This window comes from Oncorhynchus kisutch, linkage group LG13, assembly GCF_002021735.2.
Source record: "Oncorhynchus kisutch isolate 150728-3 linkage group LG13, Okis_V2, whole genome shotgun sequence".
Lineage (NCBI taxonomy): Eukaryota > Metazoa > Chordata > Actinopteri > Salmoniformes > Salmonidae > Oncorhynchus > Oncorhynchus kisutch.
The window spans coordinates 60,698,999-60,717,142 of record NC_034186.2 but is presented as its reverse complement, the minus strand read 5'-3'; the positions used below and the strand labels follow the sequence as shown (position 1 = coordinate 60,717,142).

At 42.8% G+C, this 18,144-nt stretch overlaps 3 protein-coding genes across 4 annotated transcripts; 2 read left to right on the top strand and 1 right to left on the bottom strand.

The window, feature by feature from the left end:
• Nucleotides 1-3,683: 3,683 nt before the first annotated feature.
• Nucleotides 3,684-6,384, top strand: s100a1 (S100 calcium binding protein A1). The gene is made up of 3 exons (XM_031786789.1): nucleotides 3,684-3,790; nucleotides 5,169-5,328; nucleotides 5,769-6,384. Exons 2-3 carry the CDS (start codon nucleotides 5,188-5,190, stop codon nucleotides 5,916-5,918), a joined length of 291 nt encoding a protein of 96 aa, XP_031642649.1. The 5' UTR covers nucleotides 3,684-3,790; nucleotides 5,169-5,187; the 3' UTR covers nucleotides 5,919-6,384.
• Nucleotides 6,385-7,151: 767 nt separating this feature from the next.
• On the bottom strand, nucleotides 7,152-11,592 carry mettl25b (methyltransferase like 25B). Of its 2 annotated transcripts, XM_020498077.2 has the most exons (9): nucleotides 11,320-11,570; nucleotides 10,883-11,001; nucleotides 10,570-10,786; nucleotides 10,385-10,447; nucleotides 10,127-10,264; nucleotides 9,880-9,972; nucleotides 9,065-9,606; nucleotides 8,617-8,801; nucleotides 7,152-8,481 (listed from the first exon to the last, which is right to left on the bottom strand). In XM_020498077.2, the coding sequence occupies exons 1-9, from the start codon at nucleotides 11,422-11,424 to the stop codon at nucleotides 8,366-8,368; spliced, it is 1,578 nt and encodes a 525-aa protein (XP_020353666.1). In that variant the 5' UTR covers nucleotides 11,425-11,570; the 3' UTR covers nucleotides 7,152-8,365. The 2 variants fall into 2 exon arrangements, with proteins under 2 accessions (XP_020353666.1, XP_020353665.1); XM_020498076.2 differs by having other exon boundaries at nucleotides 9,065-9,972; nucleotides 11,320-11,592.
• LOC109902026 (interferon-stimulated 20 kDa exonuclease-like 2) lies at nucleotides 11,544-16,704 on the top strand. The gene is made up of 4 exons (XM_020498078.2): nucleotides 11,544-11,631; nucleotides 12,144-13,028; nucleotides 15,726-15,926; nucleotides 16,082-16,704. Exons 2-4 carry the CDS (start codon nucleotides 12,330-12,332, stop codon nucleotides 16,181-16,183), a joined length of 1,002 nt encoding a protein of 333 aa, XP_020353667.1. The 5' UTR covers nucleotides 11,544-11,631; nucleotides 12,144-12,329; the 3' UTR covers nucleotides 16,184-16,704.
• The last annotated feature ends 1,440 nt before the right edge of the window (nucleotides 16,705-18,144 follow it).

Here is an 18,144-nt window from a genome sequence, read left to right as displayed (position 1 = left end):
TAAGTTGAAGATTGCACAGGCTGTAAGAGATTCTAAAAGTTGGTTCTGCTTCTCTGCACAGTAATGAGAGATGGTGGCTTTAGTTTCCCACACAAAAGGGAAAGGTGAGTGCTCTTTTTCCGGGTCACTCAGGTTGACATCTACTTAAGTGAGATCACCTCGGAAACGCACTCCGCACAGCCCACTTTTGTGGCCTCGACATGGCCAAGCCTCGATGAATGACTTCCACCAGACTTCCAGTATTTGTCCTGGAGCTGTCTAATCTTGGAAGGTTAAGCAAAGTATAGCCTACAAAGTAATACACAAAGTAAATGACATGTGAATACTTATGACAGAGGTCTGTATTCTGACAACATGGACAGTTAACACATATCAGGCCTAACACCTTTGCCAAGATATCCTATAAACCACGGCTTCTCGGGCATTATCACTTAATTGACCCCTTGTTTTTGTATTCTGCAAATATACTTCTGAAGTAGTGTTTGTTTTATTGCGTGTGTTTATCTAATCTACCATAGTCATAGCATAAGAGCATGTAATCTTGAAAAAGGACAGAAGGACAGACACTGTATGCCAATGTGGACATTAGCATATGAATGAATTACAATCTCATAGAATATAGCATGTGTGATGAAAGATGGCTCATTCATCAGCTATAGCTGATTTGAATTTGGTAGTTAGCGTCTGATATGAGCACAGAAGCATACAGAGGGATATTATTTCCATGTGATGTCATTTGAGGTGATAAATGCTGGCAAACCATTTTGGGTGCCCAGCAAGGGACAATGGTATGTGAGAGAGAGTGAATGTATGGAACATACTGTAGTAGGCCTAAACATATCTCACCTGCTGCTGTCATATCCCATGGCTACTGTACTGTCATATCCCATGGCTAATGTACTGGCATATCCCATGGCTAATGTACTGTCATATCCAATGGCTAATGTAGTGTCATATCCCATGGCTAATGTACTGTCATATCCCATGGCTAATGTACTGGCATATCCCATGGCTAATGTACTGTCATATCCCATGGTTAATGTACTGTCATATCCCATGGCTAATGTACTGGCATATCCCATGGTTAATATACTGAGGTAAAATATAAACACAACATGCAACAATTTCAAAGATTTGACTAAGTTACAGTTCATCTATGGAAATCAGTCAATTTAAATAAATAAATAATGTTCCAATCTATGGATTTCACATGACTGTGAATACAGGTATGCATCTGTTGATCATAGATACTTTTTTTTTTTAAAGGTAGGGGAGTGGAAAACCAGTCAACATCTGGTGTGACCAACATTTACCTCATGAAGTGTGGCACATCTCCTTCGTATAGAGTTGATCAGGCTGTTGATTGTGACCTGTGGAATGTTGTCCCACTCCTCTTCAATGGCTGTGCGAAGATGCTGTCCGCATAGCATCTTCGCACAGCCATTGAAGAGGAGTGGGACAACATTCCACAGATGTTGACCGGGTAATTGGCAGGAACTGGAACACGCTGTCGTACACGTATATCCAGAGCATCCAAAACATGCTCAATGGGTGACATGTCTGGTGAGAATTCAGGCCATGGGAGAACTGGGACATTCCAGGACTTGCGTACAGATCATTGCGACATGGGGCTGTGCATGATCTTGCTGAAACATTAGGTGATGGCGGCGGATGAATGGCACGACAATGAGCCTCAGGATCTTGTCACGATATCTCTGTGCATTCAAATTGCCATTGATAAAATGCAATTGTGTTAGTTGTCCAAAGCTTATGCCTGCCTATACCATAACCCACCCACCACCATGGGGCACTGTTCACAACGTTGACGTCAGCAAACCGCTCGCCCACACAACGCCTGCCATCTGCCCTGTACAGTTGAAACAGGGATTCTTCCTTGTAGAACACACTTCTCCAGTGTGCTAGTGGCCATCGAAGGTGAGCATTTCCCCACTGAAGTTGGTTACAACGCTAAACTGCAGTCAGATCAATACCCTGGTGAGGACGACGAGCACGCAGATGAGCTTCCCTGAGACGGGTTATTTTTCATGGACAGATTTTGGGCAGAGTAAAACCTCTTGCTTCGCCTCTTCCTCTCTGCTTACAGTTGGTCCCTGTCTTGGGTTCTCAGCAGATGGTATGGAAGACAGCTGGCTCCATGTGAATTACAATCCTGACGCTCTGTTTAAACATTTAGAAACGTTAACAATCCTCCCTTGCGATACGGTTTTGGAAACATAAAGCCTTTCACTTTCACATCAAAATAATTTCACAAATGCAAAACAAATACTTACTGTACACTGTTTAAACCGCTTTTAACACAGTTGCAGCCGACAGTATTTTCCAGTTACAACACTATTACACACAAATGTTAGGAGATGCTTCGATAGCTAATTAGAAGAGGTGGTCACATCTTCTTTTCTTCATCTTCTTCTTCTCCTACAAATTTGTATTGGAGGACCGCAACAAACTGAAAGGTACATACACCGCCAACTAGTGTACTGGAGTGTGAGGCTGGTCACAGCCTACCTATTCATCTATTTCTCTTACCTAGGCCTGTGTTTCCGCCTAATATTCTGGAGTGTGAATTCATTACACTTTGTGACACAAAAAGGGAAGGGGACGGGGAAAAGGGACCAACTAACCTTATACCCATTAAAAACCTCACCACCTTTCCACTACTTGGCTCTATCTGATCCGTCACCAGGCCAACAATCCTGGGAGGACGAGACACTATCATTAAACACACCATGTAAATCTTCTGCAGTAAAATCTCGTACACCCAAGTACTTCTCTGCAGCTGCCACCACAACATATATACCACACCTTCTGTACTACTCTGATCCTGGCAACTTCTGTCTGCCTTTCTCTCACTGGAAACTTCTGATCCTCAGCATCATGGGTACCCCCACAGTTAACACACAACTGTTTCCACCGATACTACATATTCCTTTGTTCCATGCCCTCCTGCACACTTCTTACGGTTGCCTCTGTCTTCCGTGGGCCTAAACAAGCGCTATAACATGGAAATATGGCCGCCCGGCATGGGAACTCTAATCCGAAAAATGTGTGTAGTCATTTAACCTTTTTTATTTATTTTTATAAATACTTTCTCACAGACGTGAAAGTTATTCCAAATCTTTCCAAACGGTATCCTTCGTGCAAGGCATAGGCCTATTTGCGTTTTTACAGAGCATTTGGGAATCGTCATGGCATTTCCCTCAGAAGACTAAAGAGAACGTCGGATGGCTCATGTAATGCAATAGAATAAGTGTTACATGGGGTATATTCATTCACTACGTTCATTCTGTTGCAAGTTTCTTGAGAGTTTCTACTGGCCACATTTAGTTAGGTCCCATTCCCGTTTCCTTTGTTTCCATCAGTTTGGTTCTTTAAGCGTAAACGGTTTCCGTTGCAACTTCAAGGCGTAATGAATAAAAACCTGCTAATAAACTCGGAATGGAAGTCCGTCGTTTTAGTTGCTTTAAATCAATAGGCCCCATCATTTGAAGACGTCGTTGTTAAATACAGCCTATACGATAGTATAAAGATACTGTATTGTTTATGCGGTAGGCTAATAGATTCTGTATAATAATTGTAATTAGTAGGTGCACCGCCAAATGTAACCTTACATGGTCAAATGAATTAGGTCTACTGGTGTCATTTGTATCCGTGATGTTGCAGGTTTCACCGGTGGGAGGCGCCTGATTTGAATTTTCTCACAGGTGAGATGCATAAAACAGGTAAGATGAGGATCGACGCCACTTCTGCTTCGTTTGTCATCGGCGTTGAGGTGAGTAGCGAACATGTTCAATAGATTTTTAACATAACCTGCATTCCAATTTCTTGTGGAGCATATGTATATTTATGTGCCATGCAGCCTATAGGCTACCTGGTGAGAGATCATATTTCCTTTTTTTGTGGGTGGGGGGTAGCATTGAGTTTATTTTATAGTGCTTCTCTTTTGATTATTGCACATTTTGTCATCTGTTTTTATAATTGCCTAAATGAGGCCTGTTTAACTATACAGTGTACAAAACTTTAGGTACACCTTTTACCCTAAGAAGGGCCTCAATTTGTTGGGGCATGGATTCTGGAAGGTGTCAAGTGTTCCACAGGGATGCTGGCCCATGTTGATACCAATGCTTCCCACAATTGCGAAAGTTGGCTGGATGTCCTTTGGGTGGTGGACCATTCTTGATACAAATGGGAAACTGTTGTGAGTGGAAAAACCCAGCAGCGTTGCAGTTCTTGACGCACTCAAACTGGTGCGCCTGGCACATACTACCATACCCGGTTCAAAGGCAGAAATCTTTTGTCTACCTATTCACCCTCTGAATGGCAGGTAGTCTAGTAGTTAGTGTTGGGTCAGTAACTGTAAGGTTAATCTGTCGTTCTGCCCCTGAACAAGGCAGTTAACCCACTGTTCCTAGGCTGTCATTGACAATAAGAATTTGTTGTTAACTGACTTGCCTAGTTCAATAAAGGTAAGATAAAATTAGGCATACCCCCCCCCCCCCCCCCCCCCCCCCCCCTTCAGAGCTTGAATTACTAGGATAGCTGCACTCATCACTCCCCCATCGAACACAAAAGACTGAGCTACATTATTTATGCATCTCTGGGGATGACAATCAATAGCTTGGAAACCATCTAGAAAGTTACTGAGATACCTGATCGTTTTGCGGTTTATACTGGACCCCTGAGAACAGCAAGGTCTGACAGTTTCCTCTGTGTAGGCCCACCAGGGCTGTATTGGTGACGTGTACTCACCTGGGCAACCAATAGCAATGTGTCATTCTCCTTTGGATCAATATTTTTCAATTCTAGTTGCTGCTGGAGTCAATATTATTTAAATATTTTAATTCATGGGTTGCTAGTTATTGGCTGCCTGTATCTAGATCATAGTTTAGCATGTACTTTGAAAGGATTTGAAAGAATTTGAAAGGCGGCTAGATTTGAACCTACATGATCATTTGGAACTGGATGAAATGAAAAGACAACTTGCCCCAGTGGCTTTTGCATACAGTTTACAATAGTCTACACAGACAAATGTGTTAAAATATACAGGAACCAGTAAGGGGTTCACTTCATGCAAATTGACTTCTACTGTGAAATCTAATTGTCCATACAGCTTATACACTGTCGTGGATTGACCTATCCCTTTTTTTAAGGTATCCACAGCTCTGTAACATGGGTTCCAAACTCGAGAGTGCAATGGAGGGGCTAATTCGAGTGTTCCACTCATACTCCTCAAAAGAAGGGGACAAGTACAAACTGAGCAAAGTTGAGCTGAAGAATCTGTTACAGGGCGAACTGAGTGACTTCCTGGCGGTGAGTTTGATTCCTAATGCTGTCGAGGGGAGGGATATGTGTGGTTTCAATATGACATTCTGATCAATTACATTTTTATGGACATAAACAAAATGAACTGCCCCAAAGCATGTCATACAAACAAGTATTGGGGAAGTCTTGATTTATTGAACAGTTGTGGGACCCATCACCTTCAAGACATATTCTACTAGAATAATTTAAATAATTCTATGGCCTTGCCTAGAAACAACGCTTATCACCTAGACATTTCTTAAATCTTAAATTATTTGACGGGTATAACAATATGGCATGACATCGATCTTTCCATCTGATTGGCTTTGTGCAATTTTCTGTGTATTGCCAATTCCAATTATTTCATATCTACAACTGTTCCAAGAGTCATGCGGCTGCTTCTGGTCTGGACCTACATTTCATTAATCATTCCTACTCCTCTCCCTCAGGCAAGTAAGGACCCTATGGTAGTAGAGAAGATCATGAGTGATCTGGATGAAAACAAAGATGGCGAAGTGGACTTTCAGGAGTTTGTCATCTTGGTTGCTGCGCTGACTGTGGCCTGTAACGAGTTCTTTGTAGAGAGCCTGAATGAATGAGTTTGGAAACAGTCTGTGACCTCTGCTTTCTACTCATTATTTATTGTTAATAAAACAAACGTGTATGCTTAATTTTTTTTTAATACTTTCTGACAGAAACCCGCAAAGGTTTCAATATAGTCACATAATGGTTATTTCTAAAAGGCTCTTTTGACTGTTGTAAAATGATTGCCGCTGTCGAGAATCCTGCAATGGACTGACCACTTTCAGTGGACTATCACTCTCATTGCACTAGTAGTTAACATTCTGCTCAGATCAATAAAGGTGATTGCTGTCTAAATATGTTAAACTCAGCTCATCGTAGACTTGAGTGCACATTACCATTGCATGTGTAATCTGGAGCGGTATGAATAATTTCTCAGGAGTGCTGATTTAGGATCAGTTATGCCTTTTAGATCACAATGACTAAGATTACATGGACAGTAGAGACCTGATCCTAGAACAGTACTTGTACTGAGACTCTTCATATGGCCCCTGGTCTGCTACCTATGCTTAAACATGGCAAACTGCACCCAACATTATCGTGAAGGATTTGCACTGAAATGCATAACTCCTTCTGTTTGGCTAAAAGCAAACAGTTCTCAACCAATTTCCAAGTTCCCACACAGCAGACTGATTAGAATGCAGCCAGCCAGCCAATCTTAATTACATGCAAGGCTTGCTATAAATCTAACGTGTGTGTGACGATGCGTTGGCAGCAACAGAACACTGCAGTCTGAACTTAATACTGGCGTCTGAGGCCCAAGTCAGGATGCTTCAGTCATGTGTTAAACACACCCTGTAACAAACTGTCACGTGTGGTGCAGACTGTAAAATTCAAACTATTTTTGGTTCAATAGAGGTACATCAAGATACTGTCTATATGGCACATTTGTGGTCATGAGTCATGGACACAAGTAGGATACGACAATGGTATGTGGCGACTGTTAAAATGTGGCTGATCACGATGTACTTGGTGTAACTCTAGCGGGTTGAATAAATTGAACAATAGCACCAACAAGGTCTGGATAAGGTTGAGACGTCTAGAGCTTGCCTGCTTAAAATGAGCGTGCACTGAGCAACAGGTCAGGGGTTCCATGTATGGCTGCTGTGTGAAATACATTGGCTACATTGGACTAATCCTTCAAAACTACAGGTCGATTTTGAGTGTCAGCGACAAATGTCTCAATCCCTGAAAATATTCATGAACAATGACTACTGGAAACAGGCTTTGGAAAATAACGATTCATCTGGTGAAGTCTAAATACTAGTCTTTATTCATTTACACAATTTGAAAGAAAAGGGGCACATTACATGAATATGAAAAAGCAACTGCATTGTGTATGGTTGCGTGCCCTTCACTTCTTTCCACATTCTGTGATGAAATTAGTCATTTGACTCTGGCCATGTCTGAATACCCATACTTGCATCCTAAATATTTTGATTATGCAAAAAAAAGTTTTCTATTATGCAACATTTTGAAAATCAAGTATTCTTTAAATAGCCAGATATCCTTATTTCAGCTTTGACAACCAGATATGGGGATGTGCTACCAAAATTAACCAATAACATGAAACAATGCAATTTTGCATGATGCATTCTCAGTATGGGAAAACAAAGTTTTATAGTATGCAATTTTCAAATATCAAGTATGGTTTAAATGTTACTCATTTCAGCTCATCTAGTTGAATTCAATGCACATTTTTCCACAATGCATTGGAAGAGGGTAGCTGCGAGTGATTGGCTACTTAGAACTAGGGCCTAACAAAATTAAACAACTTAATTAGGAAGATGCTGAATAGCAACGCTTCTGCAGTGGTGTTCAAATGTAATGTTGGCCAAGTAGTTTTTTGTTCTCTTTAAAGTAATCATGAGTGTAGCGTCATAGGCATTTTTTATACCCAAAGTGGATTTCTGTTCTCATTAAAGTGTTCTGATGTCATTCCCAATTATCAGTGCTTTAGTTTTATGTTGCTGTCCAGCAGTTTTGAATTTGCGATGCACCTGACTACGTTTCTTTTGTCGATTTGAACATTTGAAAAGTTTGTGTGTGTACTAGGGTATTTGATTTCATTTATATATGCACTTGGGTTTGACTAAATATGTTAATGAAACTAAAAACAGATTTAAGAGCCTTTGAACAGGGTATGGTAGTAGGTGCCAAGTGCACGTTTGTGTCAAGAACTGCAATGCTGCTGGGTTTTTCACACACGTTTCCCATGTGTATCAAGAATGGTTCACAACCCAAAGGACATCAAGACAACTATAACTCCATTACTATTCTATTCAGACATTACGTGCAAAATAGTTTGTGACAATGAGTATATAGTATACAGTTGAAGTATGTAGTACGCTAGTATGGATATTCAGACAGCTACTCACTTCTAAACTTACACTCAAGTCCTTGAGCACCAATGAGTAAAGGTGTAAACTCTGAACACAACACACGGTTCTAGAGGTGTCCTTGGTTACGGAAGAGTGCACTCAGTCTCCATGTCCCTTGTCGGCTGCTTCAAAGCCATCAGTACCAGGTTTCGGGGAGAGAACGCAGGGTCAAAGAGTGGCACTAGCTGACTCTTTATACCTACAACAATCAAGCAATAACAAATAACACCTTTACTGTTAGCACTGGGCCCACAAGAAAAGATGTATGGAATCCAGATACAATATCAGTATACATTAAGATCTGATAATACACAGTCTCTGTACATTTACTCACCTTTCTCCTGCAGGTATAGCATCCTGTCCAGCAGCACCAGTGTCTCCACCACCGGTGCCAGTAGCAGAGCCAGGCTGAAGTAGACCACCACACGACCCTCCTGCCTCAGCATGGCCCCCACTCTGCAGGTGTCCAGGGGCAGGTCAGGGGGCAGGCCAACGCGGGGCAGACCCAGACGGGCATACCTGTGGGTATATGGTGAGAGGGGGTCAAGGGTACATATAAGATAGATGATCATGTTTGACCTAAAAGCGATATAGAGAGAACGCAGATATTGAATTCCTAAATGTGATCATCAAAATTCTCCTTATACACAAGGATAATACCAAATAGTTTCTGAGAGATATGCAAGGTTGAATTTCTTAAGTTTTCAACCTAACATACAGTGAAAGCTGCTGCCTAATGATAGACTGAAGAGGTATGGAAACAAACTTGGGTAAACACTCACTCTGTAAAGGGTAGTAGATGTGCTTTCTTTATTGCCTGGACTCCCGGCCTGCGCAGCTCTGGATTCGCCTCCCTGATAACGGTCTCTAGGGTTGCCCGATAACAGTGCATCCTTAGCAACCCACTCTCCTCCCGCAGCCTGTGCATATAGTCCTCTATGGCGTGACACGCCCCCTCCCGCGCCTTATAGGACAGCTGGTGTCCCGGCAACCCCTGCACCCAGGAGCTCATTGGGTAGCCAAACTCTGAGTGAGATGCCTCACTGGTGGGCAAAGGGGATAGGGGAGGGGCTATGAGGCCAGGGGGGTTGGGGTTCTCACTGGTGGTGATCTTCATGTAGCAGCACGCCACGGAGGTGATGCCACGAACGTGAGGGCAGCTGGCAAAGTGGCGAAGGAGGGTGGCACTGAGGTCCCCGCAGGCATGGAGGCCCGTTAGGATAAAATCTGGATATTCCTGCCCCTCTTCTACAGGGCAGACGACTTCTGTGGATGAACTCTCTTGGCAGAGTGGGTGGACATATGGGTCTTGCCCGGCTTCAGTCTTGCAGAGACGTTTTGGAAACAAGAGTGAGCTAGATCGGGGTTCATGTTTTACACTAGTAAAAGAGTTTGTACATGTATTGTCATTATTCTTGAGTGGGGATGCAGCCTGGCCATTGTCTGAACAACCCAGGAATTCTGATTCTGCAGTCAACACAGGCTGGTCTCCGTGACCATGTTGCTGATCAGCTTCTGACATGGACTCCCGCTGTCTCTTCTTACTGGATCCAGCCGGAGCGGTCTGATCCTCACAGACACATTTACCATTTCCTACCTGCTTGACGAAGTCTTTCCATGATGCTTTGGGGTTGACCCAGCCAGCCACATGGCAGGGTGAGGGGCCAGATCTAGAAATCGGAGGTCCATTCTGAAAGAGTAAGAGCAGTATAAATATTTAATTATTCATTACATTGCATATTAGCAATATTCACCTAATTTCTTAATAATTCTGGTTTTACAAAAAATGCCTAGTCTGAGCCAATCATCTTTTTTGCACTTTACTGAGCGTGCTGGTGCATTACCTTCCTCTGCCGCTCCTTCTCCAGCATCCACAGAAGCTGTCCATCATATTTGGATGCCATGGAAACTAGAGTGGGATCAGCCTCAATTCCAGTCACAGACAGACCAAGCCCAAAAGACAAGAAACGAGTCAAATGGCCCTAGGGAGACCAGTAGGGATACACAATCATGTACCGTGACAAATCTCATTGTTAGGCAGATTACAAAAAGTAATATTGTGTGACACCTAGGTCTGATAACAAGACTGAATATTAAGTTACCTGTCCAGAACCCACATCCACCACACTATTGCAGTCTGTCAGGTCACAAAGCTGCTTCACCAACTGTGGAGAGAGATGAACAGATCAGTATCAACAACAACTGAAATGCTTATTTGAATCAACAGCATATATAAAAAAGCAGTATGCACATCCATATTTATGCAAATGAGTATGCACATCTTTACCGTTCCCAGACTCCGGATCTCATGCTGCTTCTTGGGTTTCACATGTTTCCTAAATATGTGTCCAAGCAGTGAGCTCTGACTCTTGTTCTCCAAGAACTCCTCTGGCTTCAGCATGCCCACTTCATGTCTCCGCTTGCCCTGGGGTGTCCTGGGGAATGTCAGGGCATGCGCGGTGGCCCGGAAAGCCAATAGTGAAAGAGGCCATACACAAGAGTAGCTGAAATAAAAAGTAAAATTGTACAAGTTATTTCAAACTGTTTTATGATATAGAATCCAATTCAAATTGAACAAATACACTGGTATGACCGAATACCTTCTATTCACATTCAATCTGTCCAATAGGAGGTCAGCTATTTGTGGGGGTGACAGGTCACAGAGGATCTGTTGCCATCTGGTAGGCAATGTAGCCCATAGATCCTCACTGAAGAATTCCTATGGCAGGAGAAAACATGACCAATAACACATTAATTGAAGAGTAGCTAGAGAAATCGATTCAGGGGTCCAGGGATCAAGCTTCATCGGAGCGTGTAGGGTGAAGTTGCCTCTAGACGCTGACTTTTGGTCAGTTTAGCATTTTTCCAAATAATGGTTTAGGTCAGGATTGAGGGAGGGGAAGTAATCCTAGATTTGTAGGGGAAACTTCAACCTGGAGCAGAGGACGTGATCATCTTATAATCAAATAACATTATAAAAACCTGCAGCAACGTAACTTAGAAAACAGAGAAATATAACGAGTTGTTTGCTACGTACAATTATGAAGGAATCGGAGATGTGTTTGTATGTCGACAGAAAATATGTAAGATTTCTTGCCAACTCTCTTTGCTGCACAGCTGAAAGTGTCGGTGAGCACATCATTCGACCGTCAAATCGGCAACTGACCGGTTATAAATTGTGAACATTAAACATTTCAACAATACACTATTACAACCGAGTGAAAGAGTTTTATATAACGACGATAAGAAGTGTTTGTTTGTAGCTCTTCCTCACAACACGACCTCTGAACCGGAAGTAGTCGATTGTTTCGCTGTTAAGGATGTCGGAAGTGTGGTGCTATGTTTATAGGTCGGTGTATATATGTAATTTGTTGTATAACGCTGATTTGTGCACCATATTATCAGGACACAATATAAGTTTAGACATACAGTTAAATTAGTCTGTCTGGAGAATAAAGTTGAATTCCTAGCTAGCTAATGTTCGAGTCACTGTTTCGGGTAGCTTAGCATCAGAGCTAGCTAGTATTACTGTAGCTTGATAGCAAGCTAGCCAAGGGCCCAATGCTAGCTCGCCTAAGCCGTATTTTCTACTGTAATATCCTGACAACTATCTATCAAGCTAACATTTACACCTCACGGATTACACATACTTTTCGAAAATACCTCAAGTTTAATTGTGGCTAGTTAGTTACGTGGCCTCAATGTGTTTCATGTTAAACTAGAACCAAACTAGCTAGATTATATAAAACGGCAAACTAGCTGGCTAGTTAACTTCTTTGTTTGTCATGACTGGAATGTTTTCCCACAATTTCAGACATACCAGCTGATTTGTTAACATAAATCAATTTTCTTTTTGTCCAGGCATCACAATACCGCTTCAATTGATGTCATGACAATTGGGTCAGAATGACATTTGATTAAAACAAATCTTTGAACCTAATTTTGCACAGCAGTGAAGGCCTTTATGTCCAGTTGGAGGGAGTGGGACGTCAACAGTTTTAGTCCAAGAACAAACCTAGCCCCAGCTGAGGAAGATTCCCCTCCAAGATGTCGGACATGATGTTAAACCTGGACTGTTCTGGCAGCAGAGGGCCCTGTAAGGACTCATCGGGAAGCAACAAACACAAGGCATTCAACGACAGGCGGCGACTCTTTGAGAAAAAGAGTTACCTCAACAAGAAGCAGAACCAGCACAATCATAGACAGGGGAATAAACATCAGGGCCCGCCTCCCTGGGCAATTCGGCCGTCTCAACCCAATGCTGCACACAACAAAAGCTCTGCTCACACTCAGAATACTCACAGTAAAAGTTCATATCACATACCCAGTTCAGAGCATGCCAGAGGTGTTGCTTCCAAGCCTGCATCATCCACAAGCAGCTCAACATCCTTGACCATTACTGTGAAGAATTCTACCAATCCTGAGCAATCCACTTCAACTATCACCCCGGGGCACCAACACCCACCCACCAGGACTGTTGCCCACTGCGCCCCTGTCCCAAGAGGGTCAGCCCCCTTTTGTAACCCCCTGAAGTACCTTGCCATGGACTGTGAGATGGTTGGCACGGGCCCCAAGGGTCGCAACAGTGAGCTAGCACGATGCAGTATTGTCTCCTATGATGGAGACGTGGTGTATGACAGGTACATCAAGCCCACCAACGAAGTCACTGACTACCGGACTCGTTGGAGTGGCATCTCCTGGCATCAACTGGTCAAAGCCATGCCATTTCAACATGCCAGGAAGGAGGTAAGAAGCCTCCCGGAGGAGAATGTTTGAAGAAGGATGAAATTATAATTTTTTCACCGAAAAGGACCTATAAGCATATCAAATTCGGTGTCAAATGAAAGCAGAGTCTATATTTTGAAGGCATAGATACATTTTTCAACCATTTTCTATCTTGAAAATGTGATATTAGCAAAGGCTTTGATTTCTCGATAAACAGATGGAAAAGGGGCCTTAGAAAACATATACCAAAAAAGTATTTAAAAGGTATCAGAAATACATCAAAACATAGCCAATTAATATCAACACTTATATTTAGTTTTGGGTAAGTTGTTTACCTCCTGTAAGTTGAATAAATATTGCCTTGTAATTCCATTACCAAAGCCCACATGTTTAAAATATTTTCAAACTTCTTTCCCTCATGAGGAAGGAGGATAATGAAAGTTCACAGTAGTAACAAGTAATGGTAGACCTACCAATAAGTTATAGTGATTTTACTGACATAAATATTGTTTATGAATTATTAAGTGATTCAAACTCATAATTCTGTTACCACACCGCCTTGGTCTGTGGGCTTGGCCACTGAACGGCACCAATGATCCATGTTAGGATTTACAGGAGGGTGTAATGAACACCATGCAGAGCGCAAGGGCGCCGGCTACAACCGCAGCATACCAGTTGCGTTGGCGCTTGTTCTGCTCTTAGTGCACTGGTATTGAGGTTGTGCCCGAGTCATGCGGGGTGCAGTATGTCCTCCAATACCTACAGTCTCGATTGGATGAGGGCTTGGCAGCCTCTACACTGAGCAGGTGCTTGGCTGCTATATCTGCCTGCCATGTGGGGTGGATGGACAGGCCAGTGGGGCGCCATCCCTTGGTTTACAGGTTTATGAAGGGGGTTCGTCACCTGCGTCAAGCTAGGACCTGCTCAAAGGCGATCTGGATGTGGTCTTGGCAGCTTTGGCAAAGCCGCCTTTCGAACCATTGGAGTCTGCCTCCCTGAAACACCTACATGCTCTTTCGGTAAGTTCTGAGTGGCGGATTGACCCCGGGGGGAGGAGTATATCACTCCGCCCCAACCCTCCATTCCTCCCGAAGGTTCTGTCAGACAGGCATGTGAACATCCCTTTTATCCTGTCTGCTTACGACCCCCGGCAGTTGTGGGGGATTCTGAGCCTCCCTCTGGCATGCTGTGCCCTGTGAGGGCACTGGTTGCCTATGTGGAGCAGACACGGTCAGCGAGAACAACAGACCAGCTCTTTGTCTGCTATGGTGAGAATCCTGGGGGCTGGATCGTGGCTCCGATTACGACAGCATACCGCTGGGATCTGTGGTGGCACATTCAACACGAGGTGTGGCTGCATCCTTGGCTCTACTGAGAGGAGTGCTCCTCGCTGAGATCTGTGCTGCGGCCACCTGGGCTTCCTCTTGCACCTTTACTAGGTACTCTCGGGTAAATGTGGCACCTCCCTTTGCGGTTGGTTCAGCGGTCCTGGGTGTCGCCTCCCCTTCCGGGGACTGTACCGGGACCCCCTTCCACATTGACGGCCCCTGCGTCTTGGTCCCGCGCTGTGACTTTGCCGGGTCCCTCTAGCACTGACTAATCTGGTATGTGTATGCCAATATATTTGAGTGATCCAATATAGTGAAACATGATGAAGTTGCGTATGAAACCACAGTTATGTGGTGCTAGAGGCACTTAAACGGTGCTAGAGAACTTGTCGCGGCCATGGGGTCTATATATAGGGGCGGACCCCAGCCATGACATATGTGTACAAGGGAGTAAATCTGTAAATCCTCACCTCGAATGTATCCCTCCGCCGCGGAGTGATACCAATAGCTCACATAACCATGGTTACATATGTAACCTTCGTTTTTACAGCATGAGTTGATGCGCTTGTTTTGAGATCAAAGCGAGAGTTACATGTAGTGGCGTGTGCATATTTGTTCATATCCTTTGCTAGTTAGTGAGTTACTAGCCCAATTATTGATAATTTGTAGTCAGCAATGGGGGATTTATTGCTGCATAGAAGAGCACAAACATGAGCATGAGCAAGTCAGGTAAAGAGCTTTTTTTTTGTCTTAAAGTGGCAGTGTTGTATTAGGGTAGCATCATTTGTCTGATTCTCTGTAATAATGCTTTCGGAATAATTATGCATTTTATTTTGTAAAGTGGTTTCTTGCATCAAACAATATAATTTTAGTCACCTTGTCTGAAGGTCAAGTGGAATAACAGGTTAATGTCAAGCCCTGCATGTTTTTTTCAAAAGTCTCTTGTAATGTAGGCCTACATTGAACCCACACATTGGCCTGTTGTTTTTGATGGTTTGCCACTCTGGTAGAACTACATTATGATCAAATACTCACAGTAGCCTACTTGACCACTGTTTAAACTTACCTAAAAGCGGGTACAGCATCAGTGTTCACAGTAAACGTGCACCGGAAGTTGCACTGAATTTTCACAATGTTCAAGTTTGCACTCAGCAGACCTGAAATTTGCTCAGTGATTTAAAAAAAATTGATGGAACATTGGTTGTATGGATTGTTAAACTTTGAACTCAATGGTTTTTGTTTGGCATAGTTTTTCACTTGAAAATGTGAGTCAAAGAGTAAATCCGTTACTGTGGAATTGCCCCTTAATCGATTCTATTTGGACCTTTTACTTTACTGAACATGACCATGATATCATTTGATCTCTTATTTGTATTCCCCCCTCCTATAGATTCTGAAGATCCTTGCAGGAAAGGTGGTGATAGGGCATGCTGTCCACAATGACTTCAAGTCCCTAAGTTACAGTCACCCTGCTGTCTTAACGCGGGACACATCCCGCATTCCTCTCCTCAACCAGAAGGCTGGCTTTCCAGAGAAAGATGTTGCCTCACTGAAAAGACTCACCAAGGCCCTGTTCAACCGTAACATCCAGGTGAGAAGAGACTTCTGATTGAAACGGGATTGATTTGAATATAATCTACAGTGATTCAGTCTGGGTTGTTCTCGACAAAAGTAGTAAGCTAATAAACCTCTTATTGTATAGCTTATGTTATTTGTAGTAACAAGGAATTCCGCTTGTGTTCTCAGACTGGGAAGAAGGGGCACTCGTCTGTGGAGGATGCCAAAGCCACCATGGAACTGTACAAAGTTGTGGAGGTGGAGTGGGAGAGGACCTTAGCCTCCAAATAAATTTTTAAAAGCCAGTGAAAGCCTCAATGACTGACCTTGTGAACGGGTTGAGCGATGGTATGGACGTATCATGTTTAACATAATTTTAACATTCAGAAATCACTATCAGGTCTTCTACTTCTCACCTCAGCCACTTTTGTCTCTTTTTCTACTTCTGTAAAAAAAATTAAACAGTTGCCTTCAGGGTTGCAGTTGTTTATTTTGTGGTGGATAACCTATGCCACAAGCTGACAGTCCTCTGCCACAAGGGTGCAGTCTATTTTCTCGGTTTAATTAATTAATTCCTAATACAGTACTGTGATTTTTAAAAAATGCTTTGAATTGTCTAGAGTTATTTGTTCAGACACTTCTAATTTTATATATTCAATTGTTAACATACAGTATTTCAGTACATGTTCATTTAGACGGGTGGAAGTAAAATCGATTTTAATGCAACTGCAGTATAATGATGAAATTGGTTTTAAACAAGCATTGTAATAGCAAACATGGGGGGAAACTAAATAAATGACCATTGCAAACTTTTAAGCCTACATTACTTATTGATAATAACCATTACACAGAGGCAATTGTATGTCTGTCCAGGGACTTGATATTTCTAGAATCTTTCCTGAGGGGTTCTTGTGAAAGTAGACTGTGGTCCTATTGACTCACAACTGTTACCAAGACACCATTCAACACAACAGTGCCAGACTGGTGTGATTAGACTACAGCCCCAGTAGTCATTAAACAAACATCATGCATTGTCGTCCAGTTTCTTTTCAGTGGATAATTTAGCGACGCATTAGCTTAATGGCAATACTCAATTAAAAGCATTTGTGTCAAAACTAAAAAAGATTTCAACTAGAAATCCCATTGATTCATGTTGCTGTTGGAGCTGACTGTGGACTTATACTTCAGTGCTGTGGGACCCATAAAGAGAGGCCCCTGTTGTATCTTCTCCTGCCTTGGTCAGAGTGTGAACTGTGCTACTGCCTTTGGCTGTTCTGTTTTCCCCCTCCTTCTGTGAAGACCTATGCTAGGTATTCAAAGAGAACCGTTCTGTTCTTCTCATGTCAGCCTTAGCCTAACCTCTATTGACTGAGCAGGCAACTGAAAACCACGGTATCGCCATCGCTGGTGCCAGAGCTCCTGATGGCTAAATCCAGGACATTACACCTTCTCTCCAGAATGTATCAGTGATTCTGAGAGGGCACGCCACTCTATGCCAGTCTTCCTGGCTGCCATCCATTCACTGGTTATGTGGACCCTTGTTTTATCTTGACAGACATCTTGACTCTTCACAACTATCCACAGATTAAAAGACAATTCATTTCACAATTTTTTGGGGGGACTTGTTGGAGCTTTCCATCGTTTCCTCTTGTCAGATGGTTTTTACCATTTCATGTCAAGGAATAAATTGTGTCTCATGCATATTTACTTTTAACTCCACTCCCACTTGTGTAGGCACCGCAGAGTGGACCTTTACAAATGGCAGAGAAGCCTGAGCTCTAAATTCTGCCACAAAATGCCTGTAGGTGCCGTGCAGAGAAGTCATTGCGTAAGGTTGAGAAATGACCTTCTACCAATGCATTCATCAGTGACACAGCGGAAGAGGTTTGCAGCCTGAGAGATGAGCCAAACAGGTTCTCATTAATGTTGATTTGAAAAGGCAGTAAAGTATTATAGCAGTGGAACAATCAGGTCAGTGATCAGATTTAATCGCAGGTGGAATGCATGTCTTTGTGCCATGAAGGGATATAGCTGAATGAATTGGGAAATGTTGCCTGGAATGAAAGTATGTCCAGAGCAAGTTAAAGTTGTAACATACATGTGTTTTCTACAATGATGCTTTGGCCCTCACAACATTATCAATTTATAACATTGACATGGATGGTGGCAATAACCAATAATGAACTAGACTGGGGGTGGGAAGTGCATGGCAAAAATATCGGCGACTCTCTCTGAGCCAGCCTACAATCATA

What these genes read in the sequence shown, in the direction of transcription:
- s100a1 (XM_031786789.1), top strand. Translation starts at nt 5,188, where the DNA reads ATGGGTTCCAAACTCGAGAGTGCAATGGAGGGGCTAATTCGAGTGTTC. An exon ending in AACTGAGTGACTTCCTGGCG is followed by an intron (nt 5,329 to 5,768) that starts GTGAGTTTGATT and finishes CCTCTCCCTCAG; the next exon opens with GCAAGTAAGGACCCTATGGT.
- mettl25b (XM_020498076.2), bottom strand. Translation starts at nt 11,424, where the DNA reads ATGATGTGCTCACCGACACTTTCAGCTGTGCAGCAAAGAGAGTTGGCA. An exon ending in AGATCCGGAGTCTGGGAACG is followed by an intron (nt 10,448 to 10,569) that starts GTAAAGATGTGC and finishes CTCTCTCCACAG; the next exon opens with TTGGTGAAGCAGCTTTGTGA. An exon ending in CATCTACTACCCTTTACAGA is followed by an intron (nt 8,802 to 9,064) that starts GTGAGTGTTTAC and finishes ATATACCCACAG; the next exon opens with GTATGCCCGTCTGGGTCTGC.
- LOC109902026 (XM_020498078.2), top strand. Translation starts at nt 12,330, where the DNA reads ATGTCGGACATGATGTTAAACCTGGACTGTTCTGGCAGCAGAGGGCCC. An exon ending in TTCAACATGCCAGGAAGGAG is followed by an intron (nt 13,029 to 15,725) that starts GTAAGAAGCCTC and finishes CCCCTCCTATAG; the next exon opens with ATTCTGAAGATCCTTGCAGG. An exon ending in TGTTCAACCGTAACATCCAG is followed by an intron (nt 15,927 to 16,081) that starts GTGAGAAGAGAC and finishes TTGTGTTCTCAG; the next exon opens with ACTGGGAAGAAGGGGCACTC.